Source organism: Drosophila sulfurigaster, chromosome 3 (genome assembly GCF_023558435.1).
Source record: "Drosophila sulfurigaster albostrigata strain 15112-1811.04 chromosome 3, ASM2355843v2, whole genome shotgun sequence".
Lineage (NCBI taxonomy): Eukaryota > Metazoa > Arthropoda > Insecta > Diptera > Drosophilidae > Drosophila > Drosophila sulfurigaster.
In genome coordinates, this window is record NC_084883.1 from 10,926,719 (window position 1) to 10,944,948 (window position 18,230).

Sequence of the window (18,230 nt, forward strand, 5' to 3'; positions counted from 1 at the left end):
GCAACTTGCGAAAAACAAATAAATGCAATAAAAATAAAAACAAAATAATAATAAGTAAATGGAAAATTATATTAAATATAATAAATAATAACATACGTGTTTCAAAAAACGATTTATTATTTTGAAATCCGGCTTGAACGGCCAATATCGATATAGTCACTGTTCACAGAATTGTAGGGCCTTGTGGGTGGAGAAAAATACGCGTTACTTGTAGCAAATACATGGAAGTACTTGCCACAACCTATCGGCCATCTTCAATGTTTATCGGTCACCACAAGTTCCAAAGAAAAAAATATACAAGAACTTTAAGAAATTTTTATCCTAAATGACGCGGTAATTGTTGCTAATTTTAGCCAACCAGGAACGCGGCAAGATGTGGAAGGGCAACACGTTGCTTCTGCTCCTGGTGGCAGCTGCACAAACAACGTCAAGTGGCGGCAGTGGTGAAAATGTTCCTCCTCTACCTCTAAGCATAAGCAAAAACACAACCACAACCACAACAAATGAAACCACAACTAGCAATATTAACAAAGTGCCTACGACCATTATTACTGGGTCTGCCACTGCTGGTGCTGCTGCAGTAAACTATATGCCACTGCAGCAGACACCAGCCAACATTTTCTTTGTCAACTATAATCAGCAGAATGTCGTGCAGCTGAGAAGCAATGTAGAGAGCAATCTGCATAGCATACGTAAATTTGAAATGCTTGTGGCTAAGATACAGGTGAGTGCTGAGTGCTGCTTCTACATTTTTAGATGCCACTAAACTCGAATTTTTCTTTTAGGAAATTTTCGATTCCATACACTTTGCCAGCGCAGTAGCAACAAGATTAACCTCAGTCAACGCCAACGAGAGTGTGCAGCAGGATCTGCAGGCATTTAGTCAGCGTTTGGGACGCAAACTGCAACGAGCCACCCATGTGGTGCTAGAGCTGCGCGATCTATTGCGTTTTAATCTGAGCAAAGTGCTAATGCCGCAGCACATCTACGATGATGATGGCGACGATGAGTTGGAAAATGAATTTGATTTCGAGACGGATGAAATGGATAGCAGTAGCCGAGCAACTGCGAGTAAAGAGCAGCAGCACAAGCATCTCTATTTGAATACACAAATCGTGAGCTGTCAACCGGACTACGAGAGCAATAATGTGGATGCAACGTCCACTGGGTCGGGTGCGGTGCACTACAACAAACAGCAGATACAAATCCTCAACTATCTGAAGTCGGATGAAACATCGCGCGTCACATTCCTTAACGAGAATAATGGACGATCACGCGATGCCAACGCCTATATAGCTGATCAATTGAATTTGCTGAAGCAGCGTTTGAGCAAGAGCCAAAGTGACACTGATGCCAATAGCAACATTAATGGCAAACCCAGCAGCAGTAGCAGCATCAGTCACTTCAAGAACGTTTACTTTTTGTCCAGCAGCGATGGAGCCGCCGCCAGCTCACACTTTCGACAGCTTTACGTTTCTGCCATTAAACGCAAGTTCGTTATGCTGCTCATCGACATTGGCTCTGCTATGAATGCGGAGCTATTTGACATCACCAAGAATTTTAGTAAGTAGATAAAGTAATAATGATTTAATTTCTTAAACTATGATATTTTTGTCTTAGTTCAAGAACTGTTGATGTTGCTGGAGGACACCGACTATATGTCAATTGTGACAGTTTCTAATGAGGCAGATGCATTCCCCGCTGAAGCTGAACACGGCATCTACAGCACGACACGCGCCCATAAGGATGAGATACTTAACTATGTGAACAACCTGAGCTTGGCACGTTCTTTAACCAATCACACGTTGGGCTTTGAATACGCATTCCAGATGCTGCATCGTCTGCAGCAAGCAAAGTTGATTAATACCTCGGAGCAGCCTATTGAATTTGTATATGTAACACGTGGTCTGCTCACCAATTTATCGGATGCCATGTATGTTTTGCGTGCACTAGCTCAAGGCCAGAGTCGTTTGTCCTCGCCCGTAATTATAAACACATGTGCCGTGGTGCTGGATGAAAAGCGCATCATGTATGAAAAACAGTTCCTAAGCGATGTGGCCACCCAGAACTATACAAAGTTTGACATCGATGTGCGCAATTGGCTAACACCCGGACAGGAAGAGCAGCTGGCTGGTCGTTTCTTTGTGTTGAATAAGATGCATTCTGAGACCATTCCTAAAACAAGCAGTCAAGTCTTTAGTCAACTATTTGCGGAACGTTTTCTGACCGATACACTGCAAGTGCATCAGCCCGTTGTGGATCCAGATAGCGGAGGTAATTCTTTGGCGACTGTTGTTAATTTCGTGCCATTTAACAACCACTTTTACTTTTAGATGTGCTTGTTTCCATTACGCACGCTGTCGCGCCTTATGGTGTGGTAGGCGTCAATTTGTATTTGGCTGATTTGCTTGAGGATCTGTTGAACTATCCAAATGCTTCGCCGGCCGCCAAGCAAGGTTATAGTTATGCCTTTCTCTTGGATCGCAGCAGCGGCAATACTTTGGCGCATCCGGCATTCCCACGTCCGCTCATTCAGCGTGAAACCGCTTATCCTGTGAACATTGCTTACTTGGAGAATGCCACGGATTTCGCCAGCATCCGACATCGATTGTTGCATGAGGAGCGTGGCAATGCCACTACTGGCATCTATTTGGGGCGGCAACATTTGCAGCGCACCTATTACTGGCAATCAGTGCTAGGCATCTATGTGCTGTGCATGGTCAGCACTGCTAGTATCAGCGCCAGTGGCTTTCATAATGCTTCCGCCCAGCTGCAGCTACAGCGATACAATCTGAAAGACACTGTCAGCAGTTATGAGCCAGGTTATTATGGTGACAGCATGGATCTACTATACCATCGCTTGGATCTTATGCAAAATGTCGGCGGTGCCAATGGCGCGCCAACCACTTGTCGCTACTTTAGGCAATTGGCTACGATGGGTGAGTAGTTTGCCGAAATACTGATATCAGTTACTCATTTATAGTGTTAAATTTGATTGAAAACTATGATTACAAGTTTTAATTCATAATTTACAGCGGTTAAATGAAACCTTTTCCGTCTGTCTGTCCGTCCGTCCGTGTTATGTTTGCACGCAGATGAAGTATATAGCCTTTCTGATTCCTGCAAATTTGGTTGTGATCAGATATAAATTGTAGAATCTTAAAGCTCATCTTCTTGAGACACAGTTTCAGCTGTGGTCCAATAATAATTTGATTAATTGAATTCAACGCATTATCGACAGATTTTTATAAAAATAACAATATTTCATTTCAATTGCACCACTTGTTTTCATAAATAGTTTTTATAAACCCGCATCGAAATTACCTTATTTACATCGCAGCTTAAAACTGAAGTATGAACCACATATTAATCTTCGTTTGCCTTTTCAGACGCCCCCACATTGTTCCTTAGCGCCGCCGCCTTTGAGTCGCCGTTTGCCTTTCTGCACAACAATCGACCGCGCACACAGCTGCGACATGTGGAGTCTATCATGGCCTATCTACGGGACACGAGTGGCCTGCTGGCCAATCCTGGACTGCGGCCACGCATTCGCCACGAGGTGGGCGTGCTGTATCAGGCAATGCTGCACCTGCGACGTCGACATCAGGACACGACGGGACCGTTGCGAGGTCACATCATAAGGCGTTACATTGCGAGTGTTAGCGGCGTGCTGCAATTGTATCCGGGCTGTTTGCTCAGTAATAGTTATGATGCCACACGGCGCCCGTGGTTCCGTCAGGCGATGGCACAGCCAGGCCGTATTGTGAGCACAGCACCGTATCTGGATGCGGGAGGAGCTGGCTATATTGTGACCATTGCGCATACGATATTCGAGGGTAAGGCGCATGCGATGCATTCGGCGCAGCAGGATCGACCCGTGGGCGTGGTTGCCTTGGATGTGCCCTATGCCTTCTACTATCGCCTCATCTTGGACAGCACACCGTTGTGCCAGCTGCCGCATATGAAGTGTCTGCTGTTCGATCACGAAGGCTACCTGCTGGCCCACCCCAGCATGATGGAGGTGTCCACGCTGTCGCGCAATCAACGTCGCCCGCACGAGCATCTAACGCACAAGGAATCGTATCTGGCCAACGATATACTGAATCACGGGCAGCTGGTGCGCAAATTGGGTTGTGCCAGCTATCAGAATCGCACGCTGCAACGGTACTATGCATTCAACACGTCGCTGACCAGCATCTTGGGCAATGTGGTGCACGGAGAGCGCACCAAATACGCCATTGCCTTGATACGTGGCAGCAATCTGTTTGGGGCCGTGCTGAATTCCAGTTGTGATGGCGGCGCCTTCTGTCCGTGCAGCACCATTGATCGCGTGTGCCTAAATTGCAAGCGCATGGATCAAACCGATTGCGAGTGTCCCTGCGAGTGTCCCATGCTGTCGAATTCCTCGACCATCGATGCGGAGAGCTATGCCAACTATACACAACAGTTCCCGTATTGTGCTCCGCCCAGCGAGCATTTCCTGGCGCTGCCACCAACCAATCAGCTACTAAGTGTGCTGCCCAGTTGCCTCACCGGGGCCGGTGGCTGTGAGATGCATGCCACGCAGCGGGAGTGTCTCGGGATGATGGGCTGCGAGTGGTGTCAACAGGATGTGGAGGGCAACAGCTTTGGTGCTGCCTTCTGCTCGACGCAAGCGGGTTGCTTCAATGGTGTGCTGGCCTCGATGACGCCCTACGGAGAACTGGATGAACTAGAAATGCTAGCAGCGCATAATCCGCAGCGGGAGCAGCATGCCTACTCTGCATTCGGGCCACTCGGTGGTGCCATTGTGGTGCTGGCGATGGTCATTGGCATTGCCATACATTGCTATCGGCACAATCTGGACCATCAGACGCAAGAGCAGTTCTACGTGGACTCAGTGCAGGAGGAAAACTATGGTCTGCCTTTGTCTCGCTTCAATTTCGATGATTGCCAGGCGCACGACGAGCCGCCCATGGGTGGCTATGATCACACAGCAGCACAGCGACAGCTTATGCATGCAGCGGATATATCGCCATATCACATGTCCAGCGGCAGCAGCTATTATCGCCGCCCACCGAATGGTGAATCCGATCATGGTTATAGCACGATGACACCGCATGAAGATAGCTCGGATCAACAGTGCTTTACGCTGGCCGAGCCGCTGCTGTTGCACGACAAGCGGCACAGCAAATCGGACACCATGTCCATATCCACATCCATATCGAGTCCCACAAATCGCCAGCAGTCGAGCAGCAATGCGCATCCGTATCTGAGCAATCAGCCGGTGAACAAAACGGAGCGTTACAAGCAACAGCAGCTGCAGCAGGCGACACCATCGCCATGTCGTGGTGGAGGTGCAGCAGGTGCTGTGTATGGGCAGACAACACTGCCGTTGGATGCCGAGGAGCCGTCGCGTTCACACTACATTCTGGCGCCAGTGACGGTGCATCGGCATATGGAAACCGCCGAGTCGTAGTCCCAGTTAGTTTGTTAAGTTTCAATATAACCTTAAGATGTCCGCTTGTTTGCCAATTTGTGTATTTTGTATTTAGGAATATTTGCGGACGGTTCAACTGTCGCTCCCTTCTCCTCCAATTGCAATGGTTTGAACAGCACTGCTCAGCCTGTAGCAGTAATGCAATGGTTTGGATAGCACTGCTCAGCCTGCAGTAGTGATTGGAAAACACACACACATCACACTTACATTAACGAAATGCCAGCCAATTTAGCATTTAAGTCGTTTACATATATATATATATATCGTTACTTACTCTGCCATTTTTTTATTCGATATAGTACACAGACACACACATTGTTGGTGCGGTGTACGATAATTTATTGAAACAAGTATTATTATTATGCAGCTACTTCCAATATTTTTAGCATTTACAACCTAGATTTGTTAAGCACGATAAATCAACTAATTATGTACTTATTAAGCGCAAGTATGTTAACAAAATACGACACCACACGAAACAAAAGTATACTTTTTTGGTAATAGCTATTAAGTCCGTACAGTTACTAACTTTCGATTTTAGTAAATAAACGCGTATTACTTGTACGAAGTATGTTTTCAATAAACAACAACATCAACTACAAAATTGCACCAATGCGTAACTAATCAATTGAAAGTGCTCAACCTTGATCCCCAACACTTCGAGTGATGAACACTTCGCCTTCGATCAGCTGGCGACGCGTTAATGAATTTATTTTTACATTAACTAAAAAATAGATGTCGCACTGTTGATGAGATTTCAGCAGACGGTCGGCAAAATTGCTGAAAATTTATAAATAAAGAATTAAAAGCCCAGAGTAGTCAAGATGCGTATTCTAAAATTGCAAAAGATTCTAGCTAATAACATTTGTTATTTAAGCAGGTTAATTTATCTTTGTTTAAATAAAACGTGTAATATTGCAATTTGTCAGAGAACGTTCTGTTTGAACATCAATAGATATAATATATAATATAATAATTTTATAGTAATTTACTAAAGATACATTTTTTGCTGTTCACCTTTTTTGCGGTAAAAGTATATAGCTTGGATAATTGTATGATTAATTGATCATAGTATTGGTTAAATTTAAGTTTAGTAAGATTGCTGCTTGAGTTTCATTGGCTTTTAATGTTAAGCCAACATATTTATGAAATAGTGATTCCCTTCTTCTAGTATCTTTCAAGGGATATTCCCAATATATTTAAAGTTAATGTGGTCCTAATCAGGAGACTTGTTTGGCATCGCAATTACGCATTTTTCTTTTTACAATTCATACTTTACCGATTTTTAACCGTTTGGCGCTGCTTTCATAACCGTTTCTAACCGATACACCTGACAAAAGTCTCGACAACCCTGGACAGATCTCTTGGCTGTATCTTTGCTTTTGTGGCTGCTATCGTTGCATTTGGCTTTCTGGTTTGGCGTACGACGAACGTTGTTTAATTGGGTTCCACTTTCGACCCAAGAACAGCAACTACTTGCTTACTTCAGCTACTCCTCGGCTATCTCTGTACTGTGTCCCGCACATTCTTTCTCGCACTTTGAAGTGAGTTTTGTTTTCTACGCTTTGGCTACGATATTTTGTGCAAATTGCATTTGTGTTTACGAGAACTTTTGGAAAATATTCAAAATTTGTTGTGATCATGCAAATTGTATTACGTAATGCATATAAAAAATACGATACAAAAGCAAAAAAAAGTACAATAGTTATGTAAAAAAAATGATTGCAAGTGAAACAATGCAACACAAGATCAATGTCAACGAATTTGGTGAAGAGTTTTGGGACTTGAAAAAATGAGTAACTAAGTTTAAACATATATTTTTTATTATCTATTTTGATGCTCTAATTGTTGTGAATGCATTATTTAAATATAATTTTATGCATTTCGATTACATCATGAACTGTTAACCTCAACCTTGTTTCTGTTGAACTCCACAGCGTCCTCTCTAGACAACATGTTCAAATCTCTGTTTGAGGCCGCGCAGAACTCAGCGTTCAAGTCGCCATTCACCAGCGCTAACTGCCAGGCTGCAACCCCATCGACCCCTCTGCTGCCCTCCGCCGTTGGCGATGCATCCCGCCAGTTGACCCCGAATCACAATTTCGCTGCCGCTGCAACTGCTCAGGGTGGTAAGTGATCCACGATTAAGACTTCCCTTCTATACATTTATATTTTTGTTTATATTTCGTTAGATTCCTGTGAGTTTGGCTCCAATCACTATTTCGTGCTATGCGGCCTGGGTGGCATCATCTCCTGCGGCACAACCCACACCATGGTGGTGCCTCTCGATTTGGTCAAGTGCCGCCTGCAGGTGGATCCCGCCAAGTACAAGAGTGTGGTCAACGGTTTCCGTGTCAGTTTGGCTGAGGAGGGTGTCAGGGGTCTGGCCAAGGGCTGGGCGCCCACTTTCATTGGTTACTCGATGCAGGGTCTGTGCAAGTTTGGCCTCTATGAAGTCTTCAAAGTCATCTACTCGGATGCCATTGGCGAGGAGAATGCCTTCCTTTATAGAACTGGCCTCTACTTGGCCGCTTCGGCTTCGGCTGAATTCTTTGCCGACATTGCGCTGGCGCCCATGGAGGCGGCCAAGGTCAAGATACAGACAACACCCGGATTTGCAAAGACGCTGCGCGAGGCGTTGCCCAAGATGACCGCCCAGGAGGGTATTTCGGCCTTCTACAAGGGTCTGGTGCCATTGTGGATGCGACAGATTCCATACACCATGATGAAGTTCGCCTGCTTCGAGCGCACACTGGAGCTGCTGTACAAGTATGTGGTGCCCAAGCCCCGTGCTGATTGCACCAAGGGCGAGCAGCTGATTGTCACCTTTGCCGCTGGTTACATTGCTGGTGTCTTCTGTGCCATTGTCTCCCATCCCGCTGATACCGTCGTATCCAAGCTCAACCAGGCCAAGGGCGCCAGCGCTCTGGATGTGGCCAAACAATTGGGCTGGTCTGGTATGTGAAAAAGCAAATGATTCAAACGATCGTCTTTTTATATATTGTTCTTATGTGTTTGCAGGACTGTGGGGAGGTTTGGTGCCTAGGATTGTCATGATTGGCACACTGACTGCTGCCCAATGGTTCATTTACGATGCAGTGAAGGTCTTCCTGCGCATGCCACGCCCACCACCACCAGAGATGCCCGAGTCCCTTAAGAAGAAGCTGGGCATTACTGGTCCCCAGTAAGCAAGGTGGATAGAAGTTAAAAACGGTTTAAATTTAGTGCAAACAGAATATTGAACGAATTAACACAGAATGTATAGAAAACAAGATAAATAAAAAACACATTAAACTAAAACACAATTAAAATGACTTTTTTCTATTAATGTACATATATAAATAATACTAGTTTTATTTAAACAAAAATCAGTTGGAATATATTCTGTGTAATTTCAAATTTCGCGCCGAAGCTTTGTAAGAAAGCTTTTTCGTTTGAGTTGCTTTGAATTTAAATAAACTGGTCACTCTAAATACCCAGTATTTACCGCAAGTTTTGTGGTCTTGAATTGTTTTCCAAAAATCTATTCGGCTTTATATGGCCATGGAAATTGTAGAAAAGAGTTTTGAAAGAATTTTAATAAAACAGAAATTACAACCTATTATAAGAGTCGTTACAAATTTAAATTTACTTTATTCAGCGTGACCAGCATATTGTTAAAATAACTTACCAGTATTTTAAACTTTAGCTGATGTGATCGAGGAAATCAAATATAGTTAAGAAGACTTAAGGCTCTTAACGGCCAACATAAGGTGCCTAGTTGATTCCAAATAATATTAATTAAAATGTACCAAGACACAACAAAAATAGCTATGCAAATATCAATTCATCAAACGTAGCGTAGCATAACAATTCTCGCCACCTGCTGCGTTGAAATATTTTTAAAGACCCTGATCAGACACAGACGTGTGAAGAATTCACAGGTTAAAGTTCTTCTCTAATCAAGGTTCGCATCGCTGATTTTTGCTAAAATCATTTAATGATTTCAAATTCACAAATTTAATACGCTTATATTTTGTGGGACAGTTGCTAATTAATTACTTGGGTTCTTGAACTTGATAATCGGAACTTGGGTTCGGAATTCCAACAAAAATAAAAATAAAAAAACAAAGTGTAGGTACGTCAACAATTAGGCATTATTTTAAATTTTACTGTTAGGTAGGCAACCTAACTGTGCTGTGGGAGGAGCATTGCATGTTGAACCTGTGCCAATAATGTTGTCATCCGTTTGTCAAGGTCACTCAACACATGCAAATGGTTGGTTTTGTTTTAATTTTTGTCGATCGAGTACGTGACTATTTGATGCGAGATGCAGTAACACAGATGCGATTAACTTATATATAGTATGTGTGTCAGACGAGGGAGGGAGTTACCTACGTGCCCGCAATATTGATTATTTTGTAAATTCCATATAAAAATGCGTAAGTTGCACATTTTTGCACTGCAGTTTCAAATGCAACTTGCTTCAAAATGCTGCTAAAGGTGCACAGAGGGAGAGAGTCAAATTTACACAACAATAATTAATTTCGTTTTTCCTATTTATTTCAGTTTGTTCTATTGATTGCGACTATTGTGCTTGTCGTGGGCGAGCCTCCAAAGCGAGCTCCATACCCCGCTGCAGGCTGGCGTCCACAGGTGCCATTTAATTTGCCCAGCGACTTTCAGCCACCAGCTGGATACCGCGTGGAGATCACCAAGCAACGTGTCGAGCACGCTGGCACCTTCAATGCACCGCAGTTCAACTCTCAGTATTTGCCGCCACAATTCGATGTGCCACAACAGCAGCCGCAGGAGGAGCAACAATCAAGTGTTGGTAAAGATCAGCAGAGTCCAGCTGATCAATATGGACCACCAGCTGATGACAGCTTTCGCATTGTCTATCCCGAGGAAGAGGAAGATTCGGCCAGTTTGACGCAGCCAAAGTCGAGCAATATTAAGGAAGGACGCTACTATGTCATCTCGCCCGATAAAAAATTGCAGCGTGTGATTTATCGCACTGAGGAAGCTCAAGGAGATGAGTTCACCGCACAGCTGAAATATTCTCCAGTTGGCGAGCTTCAGGATCCGGTTTATAAATACAACAGCCAGGGGCAATTGGAGCGTGTGCTAAAATAGAATTCAACTTCTTGTGCATCTGTAAAATATAATAATTTTCCGGCTTTGGCAGTTGTAAAATAAAAAAATGTTTGGTTTATGTTCTTTGTTTTATACAAAAATGCTTCTTTATTCATATTATCATTATTTATACACAAAAAATCTCATATGTCTTTTTTCGTTCACATTTTCATGCTGTCGAATTGGGCTCCAATGCATTTTTCATAAAAATTCATTAAAATTAAATACAATTGCTTATGTATATGTATAGATGTATGTGTGTGAGATGGTCATGGTATGGTGGTGGTGTATGGTGTGCGTGTTTGTTTGTGTGTGTTCTGTGTGTCTGTGGTGGACTGACACAAAATGAAGGCGCTTAACAAAACCAACGGCAAAAATACAAAGTGAGACATGGAACAGGCATGGGGAACAGTGGGAACTGTGGAAACGTTTGGAACGCGCCTGGCTATGGCAAAATGGCGGCGTTGCACTAAGAGCAAATAATATGGGCAAGAACAGTGCGAAAGAGCGGGTGAGAGAGAGAGAGAGCTAGATAGAAAGATAGGGTGGCCTGACAGGCAAGTGCATGTCAAACTGTAATCGCCGCCAGCACCAGTTACATTTACAGTTAATACTCAGCTAGGTTAGCGATAGACAAGTATAGTTACACAGGGGTCGACTTAAAAATGCTGGAAAACACTAGAAGGTAATACGCCTTTCAGCACTCTCATTATTGGTAGCCATTGAACTTGCCCTGCTGCGCGTTGCTATCATAACCGCCGCCATTGCCGTTGCGTCCATTGCCGTTGCCATTGCCATTGCCAACCTGCTCGTAACGGATGGTTGGACGATAACCGTTCTGATCGGCCTCATACTCGACAATCTGCTTGCGGCCATCGGGCAGCAGAACGTAGTAGCGACCGACAGCGAGATCACCATCGCGAGACTCCATGTGACCGAAATCGTTGCCCGACTCGTAATCCTGGACATCGTATTTGAACTCGTATTTGGCTGGACCATACTGCTCCTCATCGCCCTGTCCGTAGCCATTGCCGCCGCCATAGCCGCCATTGCCGTTGCCGCCGTTCTGTCCCTTGAAGATCGCACCGGTCAAAGCGGGAGCACCGTACTGGCTGTTGGGCAGAGGAGCGCCATAGCTGTTGCTGGGCGCCGAGCCACCGTTGCCATTGCCAGCACGCTGGGGTGGCAAATAGTTGTTCGAGGGCGACTGATAGCTCTGCGTGGGTGGCAAGTAGTTGTTGGTGGGCGCCTGGGGCGATTGGTTGGGTGGCAGATACTGGTTCTGAGGCACTGGTGGCTCCGCTTGCGTCCAGGCGGCCAGGCAGACGAGCAGCGCAACTGTGGTAAAGCACTGCAAGAGAGAGATGGATGGAGAATGAAATTCAATTACAATTCTATTCGGTAGGCTGTGAATTTAAGAGTTAACTATTCGAGGAGCATTTTATTTATTCTTTCGATTTGTTGTTGTTGAATGCACCATGTCGGACTCGGAGGAGAGCGCCTGGATACCTTGGTTCTGCAAGCAGCGCGGTCATGAGTTTTTCTGCGCCGTGGACGAGGATTACATACACGACAAGTTCAATTTAAATTTTCTCGACTCGAATGTGAGCAACTATCGGCGAGCTCTCGAGGTGATACTCGATCTGGACACGGGCTCAGGATCGGATGCGCCTCCTGAAGCGGAGCTGGAGCAGTGTGCCGAGAAGTTGTATGGCTTGATACATGCTCGCTTCATTCTAACCAATCGTGGCATTGATTTAATGCTGGAAAAGTATCAACTCGGAGCCTTTGGCTGCTGTCCGCGTGTCTTTTGCCAGCGACAATCGGTGCTGCCCATTGGGCTGAGCGATAATCCCGGCGAGGATACGGTGCGCATCTTTTGCCCCAAATGCAATGATGTCTATCTGCCGCGATCCGCTCGCCATTTGGTTGTCGATGGCGCCTTCTTTGGCACCGGATTTCCGCACATGCTGCTCATGGTGCGGCCCGATCTGCGACCCAAGAGAGCCAAGCAAAAGTTTGTGCCAAGGTGTGTGTAAGTAGGATTACGATTTCACAGATCACCATGCGTTAATTGCATTTGCAGATTGTATGGCTTCAAGATCCACCAGCTGGCACATCGTTCGCCCAACGAATACGGCAGCATAATGTACAAGACACCGATGCAGCCAGAACCAGATACCTGATACACTTCATTCGTTTCACCTTGCATTCCAAAATTTTATGTGATCCCATGACTAAATTACATGTATCTACACCATTCTGCGCAATTTGTCGTCTCAATCTCACAAGAATCTCATTAGCTATGGCTACACAATTGTTTATGCATAAATTATAATGATAATCATAATGATTATTATTAGGTTTTGTCTTTGTTTCAGTTTCAGTTGTTGTTGTCGTTGTCGTTTAAAGGCGTGCAAATATGCAAATCTGTGGAAATTGGGTCGCCTGTTTTTCGGTTTTTAAAGTGAAGGGTCTCCCAAGTGACTTGCGTGTTGTAGCAAGCAGCTTTTTGCTGTGACTCGCACAAATGACTTAGGCAACGAACTCGACTTCGATGCCTGTGGGAATTTAAATGCTCGCTTCCTTTTTGGTTGTTTGTTTTTGGTCAGTCGGTTAGTGCAAAGTGCTTCACTAAACTTCTGTTCACGAATTACGCAATAGTTTTGTATTTGCTGTTTTTGCTGTTGCTGCGTCTTCAAGACCTTCAGTGACTTTCATGCTTGAATGACTTTCAAACTTGGACAGTTGCAATGTGTCTTTGCTATCGTCCCTTGTTAATCTCTTCTGCTTGCCCATATTTGGGCATGGAAGCAACCGTTAGTCGAAAGTATTAGTCTCTTAATTTATGCATTGCATTGCAACATGACATTAGCAGCTGCGTTGCTGCAGCATTCTAAGTGGATGCTATCTATTTTTATGCTAATTTATTTAAGCTGCCGACTCGAACAGAAGCCGCTTTATATTTATTTTGGCAAGACAAATATTAATAAGAAATTATGGAAATTCGATTAATGTGTGTGCGGGTTGGCAGCGAATTTTTGTTTTGATTAATTGCGCTGTTGAACTTGACTCTTTTTCTGCTTGAATATTTGGCTAAACAATCGATGATGGATTAAGGCAACTTAGCGCTGCATAAATTGAAATTCTGAAGTATCTTGGACATCTGTATTGAGATTTTTGACTTGAAACAATTTTAATTTTTTTTTTAGATTATTTAAGTTGGATTCAAAAAATAATTCTTCTAGTTAGCAAAGCTCTAATCCTTTTGAAATTTCAGTTGTCGTTTCTTTTGTTCACATCCTTTTTTTTGTTGCTTGTGGGCAGGACACTTGGCACTAACTTTACACTGACAGTCCATATGCTGAGCATATTGGTTTGTATTTAATTACAATAATAAAATATATTATTATTATTATTGGACGATTATGCTATACCTTCATTTTGTGTAGTCACTTGCTTGGGTTTAGTACAAAACACACACGAAACTTTTACTGCAAACTCGGCAAGAGAAGCGAAGGTTTTGCTAGGATTTGTTGGTTTATAGGTTGATTGGTTGGTTGGTTGGTGTTCTTCTTGCGAAGATGGTTGACTTGATTGTGATACTGAAACAATTTCGTAGGCCAGTATTTATATTTGAAAATTGCGCTGCATTTGACGACGTCGACTGTGATGGTGACGGTGACGGCAACGGCGACGTCGATGGCAGCAGCAGAAGCAGCAACAGCAACAACAAAATAGCGCGCCAAATTTTCGTAGTGTTTTTGGAGATTTCAAAGAGCGCGCGAGCATCAAAGTAAGTAGCAATGCAAAGCAACACACAAAAAAACATTACAAAATAATGCAAAGGCAGCACAGCAACAACAACAGCAACAACAACAGCAACAGCAACATTGACGACAACAACAATAACTTCAAATATAGCAAGCAGCATCGAGTGCTCTCCGCTCTGAGCTCGTGAGCAGAGATCCGAAGCAGTCGCTTTTAGTGTTATAGTAAACTAGTTACTTTTAAATTGAAGCGCCAAACATTTTGACGACGTCGACGTTGACGTCGCGTTGACGTGAAGCGAAGATGAGCGCAACATTCAAATAAATGAGCAGTGCGGGAGTTGTTCGCTCCTGGGATGCATTTACCCAAAACACAAATCCATGCCATAAACATTTTGCTGATGTGTGCTATTGTTGTTGTCATGTAATAGCAAAAACACTTATTTGTAATGGGATTAGTCATGAAGCTGAGTCTCAGTCTCAGTCTGAGTCTGAGTCCGAGACTAAGACTCAGAGATTCGGATTCAAAGCTGAGCGAGCGCTGAAGCGAGGGCCGCAGGTGAGCGGAAATTGGGGCTGCCACTGGTTGCTGCTGCTGTTGCTGCTGCCGCTGCTGTCGACTCCAGTTGCCGCTGCTGCTCCACGCATCTTCACTGCCTCGTCAGTCGTGTGGCAGTCGCCCAAGCAGCAGCTCAAACGAAAGACTTAAGGCACAAACTTGCGCATGCGATTGCCAAACGAAAACGAGACAAAAAACTTATTCAATTAAAAAATTCTACACTATTTTTTTTTCTACTGAATTCTGCTTCTTTTTTGCTCTGCAATTTTGACAAACAAATTAGCTATGCTTTCGGTCTATGTGTGTGTCTGTGTGTGTGTGTGTGCTTGGGCGTGAGAGTTTTTCGCTTTTTGTCTTTGCTCCCACTGTGGCGGGGGGCCAGAGATTTGTGGTAAACAAATGATCAAGAGATGCTGACATGGGATAAGCCCATGTAATGTGCAATTGAAATGTGAACAGTTGCAGTTGAAAACACATACTATAAATGCTGCGATGCGATGCGCTGTGTTGTGCTGAGATAGAATGTGAATAGGTATTTTGCCGGGGCAAATTGTGAAAATTACTAAATAAATTCCTGCCTAATTAAGATGGCTGTAAAAAGATGGTTAAATATTAACGACGCTTTTGAAATGAATTGCAAAATTCACAGCAACAAAAACGACGGGGAAACGAATTAGGTTGAACAAATATGAAAATGAAGATTCTCAAGAGCTGCGAAAAAGGAATGCGAATTTGGTAATCGCCTGCTTTATAAGTGAGGTGTGGAAATACGCATTGAAGGTCGTCCAATTTTGTTATTATTTATTAGCCCCAAAACAATAGAAACGCTTAACGATCACTTCGAAAATTGTAACAAATTCAAATGGAGCTCATTGTACTCGTTCATCTACGTAGCACTCTCATTGTGTTATTATTATTATTTGCTTTATTTATTCAAGCGGTGGGCGTAGCATTTATCACGATCTGCAAATACTTTGAATGCCGTTAAGTTGCAAATTGTCTTCGTTTCTCTCGCCCCAAGTTTGTTGTTTTTAAATGCAAAATTCATTATTGACATTTTGGTAACATGTTTTTTTTTAGTTTTTTTTTGCCTGTTTGGTTGTTCATCTCATTTTTTTGATCTCGGCACGAGCTTGCTGACTTTCACAATTTATTTGCTGAGCAATGAGATAATAATTAGGGGGCGAAACATTGACGTGCCCTGCATGACTGCAAGGAAATGGTGGCAATGCGATCAAAACTTTTGAATGACCTGTAGACCCAATGCTCCCAATACACAATATACACAATATAAAAAGCAAAAATCATTTGAGTTGCAGACATGTCGAATCTGTTTGAAGGAAAGCATTAACAACAATACACAAATGTTGTGAATGAATAATTCAAGGCTCATCAACTTAGGAAATGCCAGACACTGACTTAGAGCATCAAAATGTGGAGACTGCGCCGGCACTCAGTTGCCTGCACTTCATCAATGTTGACCTAAAGAAATTGCAAGTAATACCCTGACCTTGCTTATGGCTAAATGTTGTCTATATAAAAACCATTTTAACACACATTTAAATAGTATGAGTACCAAAATAACTCAAATAAACTTTGTGCAAATTATCAAACAAAAGAAGTAAGAATGCAAATGAATGCTTTTTTGGCTAATATGACTATTACATACCCTGTAGTCATTCAAAATAAATGCAGAATAAAAGACGAGTATTCATAAAACACAAATATTATTTATTGCACTGTTTAAATTGAAGATGAGATTTTGATTTGATTTTTAGTGTGCATTTAATTTGTGAGGAATAAAATATAATTAAAGCTTTATATTTTAGTACCATTCTTAGTTACACGATTCGTTTCTTAGATTTCTTAGCGTTCGTTTAACCTCCAGACAATTCATTCTGAGCATCGTTTATGCAAACGTTATTGAAACATTAATATACGCTTAAAATGTCTAATAAATGGTGTAATAAAACTCGCATTTGGCTAAATGGAAAAATGAAAACATTAGGCTATAAACAAAATCATATTCAATAACTCTTTGCAAACATTTTGTGTAATCATTTTCGAGCACATTAAAAAATCATTTAATTTCCTGCATATATATACTACAGTTTATTTTTTTTTGTTTGTTTGTTTGTATAATAACAAATAACGCATTTTACCGGCTAATTTACATTGAACGTGCCCCAAAAGCTGATGGCACTCTAAACTTGGTTGAGGAAGAGGTGAGGGGGGAAGTTGCCCCCGTCATGATGATGATGATGATGATGGTGATGCGCCAAGTCCAACGCAGTGACGATGTGTTGAGATCGGTTCAGTTGAAATTGTAATTTCTGTTTGAGTTTAGAGAGGTTACCTTGAAATACCTGTGTATGTGTGTGTGTGTGTGTTTGTAGTGTTGATTTTGTAACCTAGAACAACTGACGAGTGGAACGTATAATTTAAATTAAACTACAATAATTTTTGATGCAATGCCCGCACAGTGCGACTCAGTTGAGCTTCAAATCAATTAAGGCATTTCGATGTAAATTGCGGCGCACTTCAATGTGGATGATGATGATGGCAACGATGATTACCAGCCGGGGGGCATCGCGCACCAAGAGCATCAAGAGCAGCAAGAGCAGCGGGGGGGGAGTCTGGAAAATGGTATACATATTTTCCATACCTGTAGCATTCATTTACAAGGGCAAAGCACACACATGCGTACTTACATATTACAAATGAGTCGCTTCTAATTTGAAAGGTGGAGTCATATGCGGATAACTAACTACGATATATATCCATTTCATCCATCAACTTACCCATTTACCATTGTAACATTTGCCTATTGTTGTGATCTCATATCAATCACTCAACTCTGCCTCTAATTTTACACTTGCGGTGTGTATTGTACTATTTTTGTTGTTATTGTTGTTGTTGACTGCGTAATGCAGCAAAGAAGGAGTGTAAGAACGCATTAAGTATACGCAATGTATGCTTGACTGACTAACAAAACTTTATTGCCACGACACTGGCGCTTCATTAATCTGTCTTTACATAAATAACTAGCAGGCTAGCCTCTTAGCTATAAAATTGTCGTATTAATTTTCTACTAAATTATACTTTGTGTATTTCTAAGAGGATTAAAAATGAGGTTTTGAATAATACTGTTAAATTTGTTTCGCAACAATTGTTGACAGTCTCTATTGAATTACAAGAAAACTAAAAATACGAAATTAAAAGTAATTCTTAACTAGAGCGAAAAACAATAATAAAATTGATAACATTAAGTTAAAAATAATAAACTTACTATTTGGAATTATTTATA

General features: G+C 42.6%; 5 protein-coding genes across 6 annotated transcripts; 4 read left to right on the forward strand and 1 right to left on the reverse strand.

Annotated features, from left to right (window-relative positions):
- Positions 1-240: 240 nt before the first annotated feature.
- Positions 241-6,083, forward strand: LOC133843979 (VWFA and cache domain-containing protein CG16868). Its single transcript, XM_062277758.1, has 5 exons — positions 241-724; positions 786-1,563; positions 1,621-2,274; positions 2,334-2,939; positions 3,390-6,083. The coding sequence occupies exons 1-5, from the start codon at positions 374-376 to the stop codon at positions 5,456-5,458; spliced, it is 4,458 nt and encodes a 1,485-aa protein (XP_062133742.1). The 5' UTR covers positions 241-373; the 3' UTR covers positions 5,459-6,083.
- A 785-nt stretch (positions 6,084-6,868) lies between these two features.
- LOC133843029 (solute carrier family 25 member 3) lies at positions 6,869-8,790 on the forward strand. Its single transcript, XM_062276381.1, has 4 exons — positions 6,869-7,023; positions 7,417-7,608; positions 7,672-8,436; positions 8,501-8,790. Exons 2-4 carry the CDS (start codon positions 7,434-7,436, stop codon positions 8,665-8,667), a joined length of 1,107 nt encoding a protein of 368 aa, XP_062132365.1. The 5' UTR covers positions 6,869-7,023; positions 7,417-7,433; the 3' UTR covers positions 8,668-8,790.
- A 1,135-nt stretch (positions 8,791-9,925) lies between these two features.
- Positions 9,926-11,245, forward strand: LOC133843127 (uncharacterized). Its single transcript, XM_062276549.1, has 2 exons — positions 9,926-9,961; positions 10,028-11,245. The coding sequence occupies exons 1-2, from the start codon at positions 9,950-9,952 to the stop codon at positions 10,592-10,594; spliced, it is 579 nt and encodes a 192-aa protein (XP_062132533.1). The 5' UTR covers positions 9,926-9,949; the 3' UTR covers positions 10,595-11,245.
- A 55-nt stretch (positions 11,246-11,300) lies between these two features.
- On the reverse strand, positions 11,301-14,207 carry LOC133843126 (pro-resilin). Its single transcript, XM_062276548.1, has 2 exons — positions 14,032-14,207; positions 11,301-11,945 (listed from the first exon to the last, which is right to left on the reverse strand). Exons 1-2 carry the CDS (start codon positions 14,035-14,037, stop codon positions 11,304-11,306), a joined length of 648 nt encoding a protein of 215 aa, XP_062132532.1. The 5' UTR covers positions 14,038-14,207; the 3' UTR covers positions 11,301-11,303.
- On the forward strand, positions 11,994-12,977 carry LOC133843125 (casein kinase II subunit beta'). Of its 2 annotated transcripts, none has more exons than XM_062276545.1 (2): positions 11,994-12,629; positions 12,681-12,977. In XM_062276545.1, exons 1-2 carry the CDS (start codon positions 12,073-12,075, stop codon positions 12,778-12,780), a joined length of 657 nt encoding a protein of 218 aa, XP_062132529.1. In that variant the 5' UTR covers positions 11,994-12,072; the 3' UTR covers positions 12,781-12,977. The 2 variants fall into 2 exon arrangements, with proteins under 2 accessions (XP_062132529.1, XP_062132530.1); XM_062276546.1 differs by having other exon boundaries at positions 11,994-12,623.
- Positions 14,208-18,230: the final 4,023 nt, after the last annotated feature.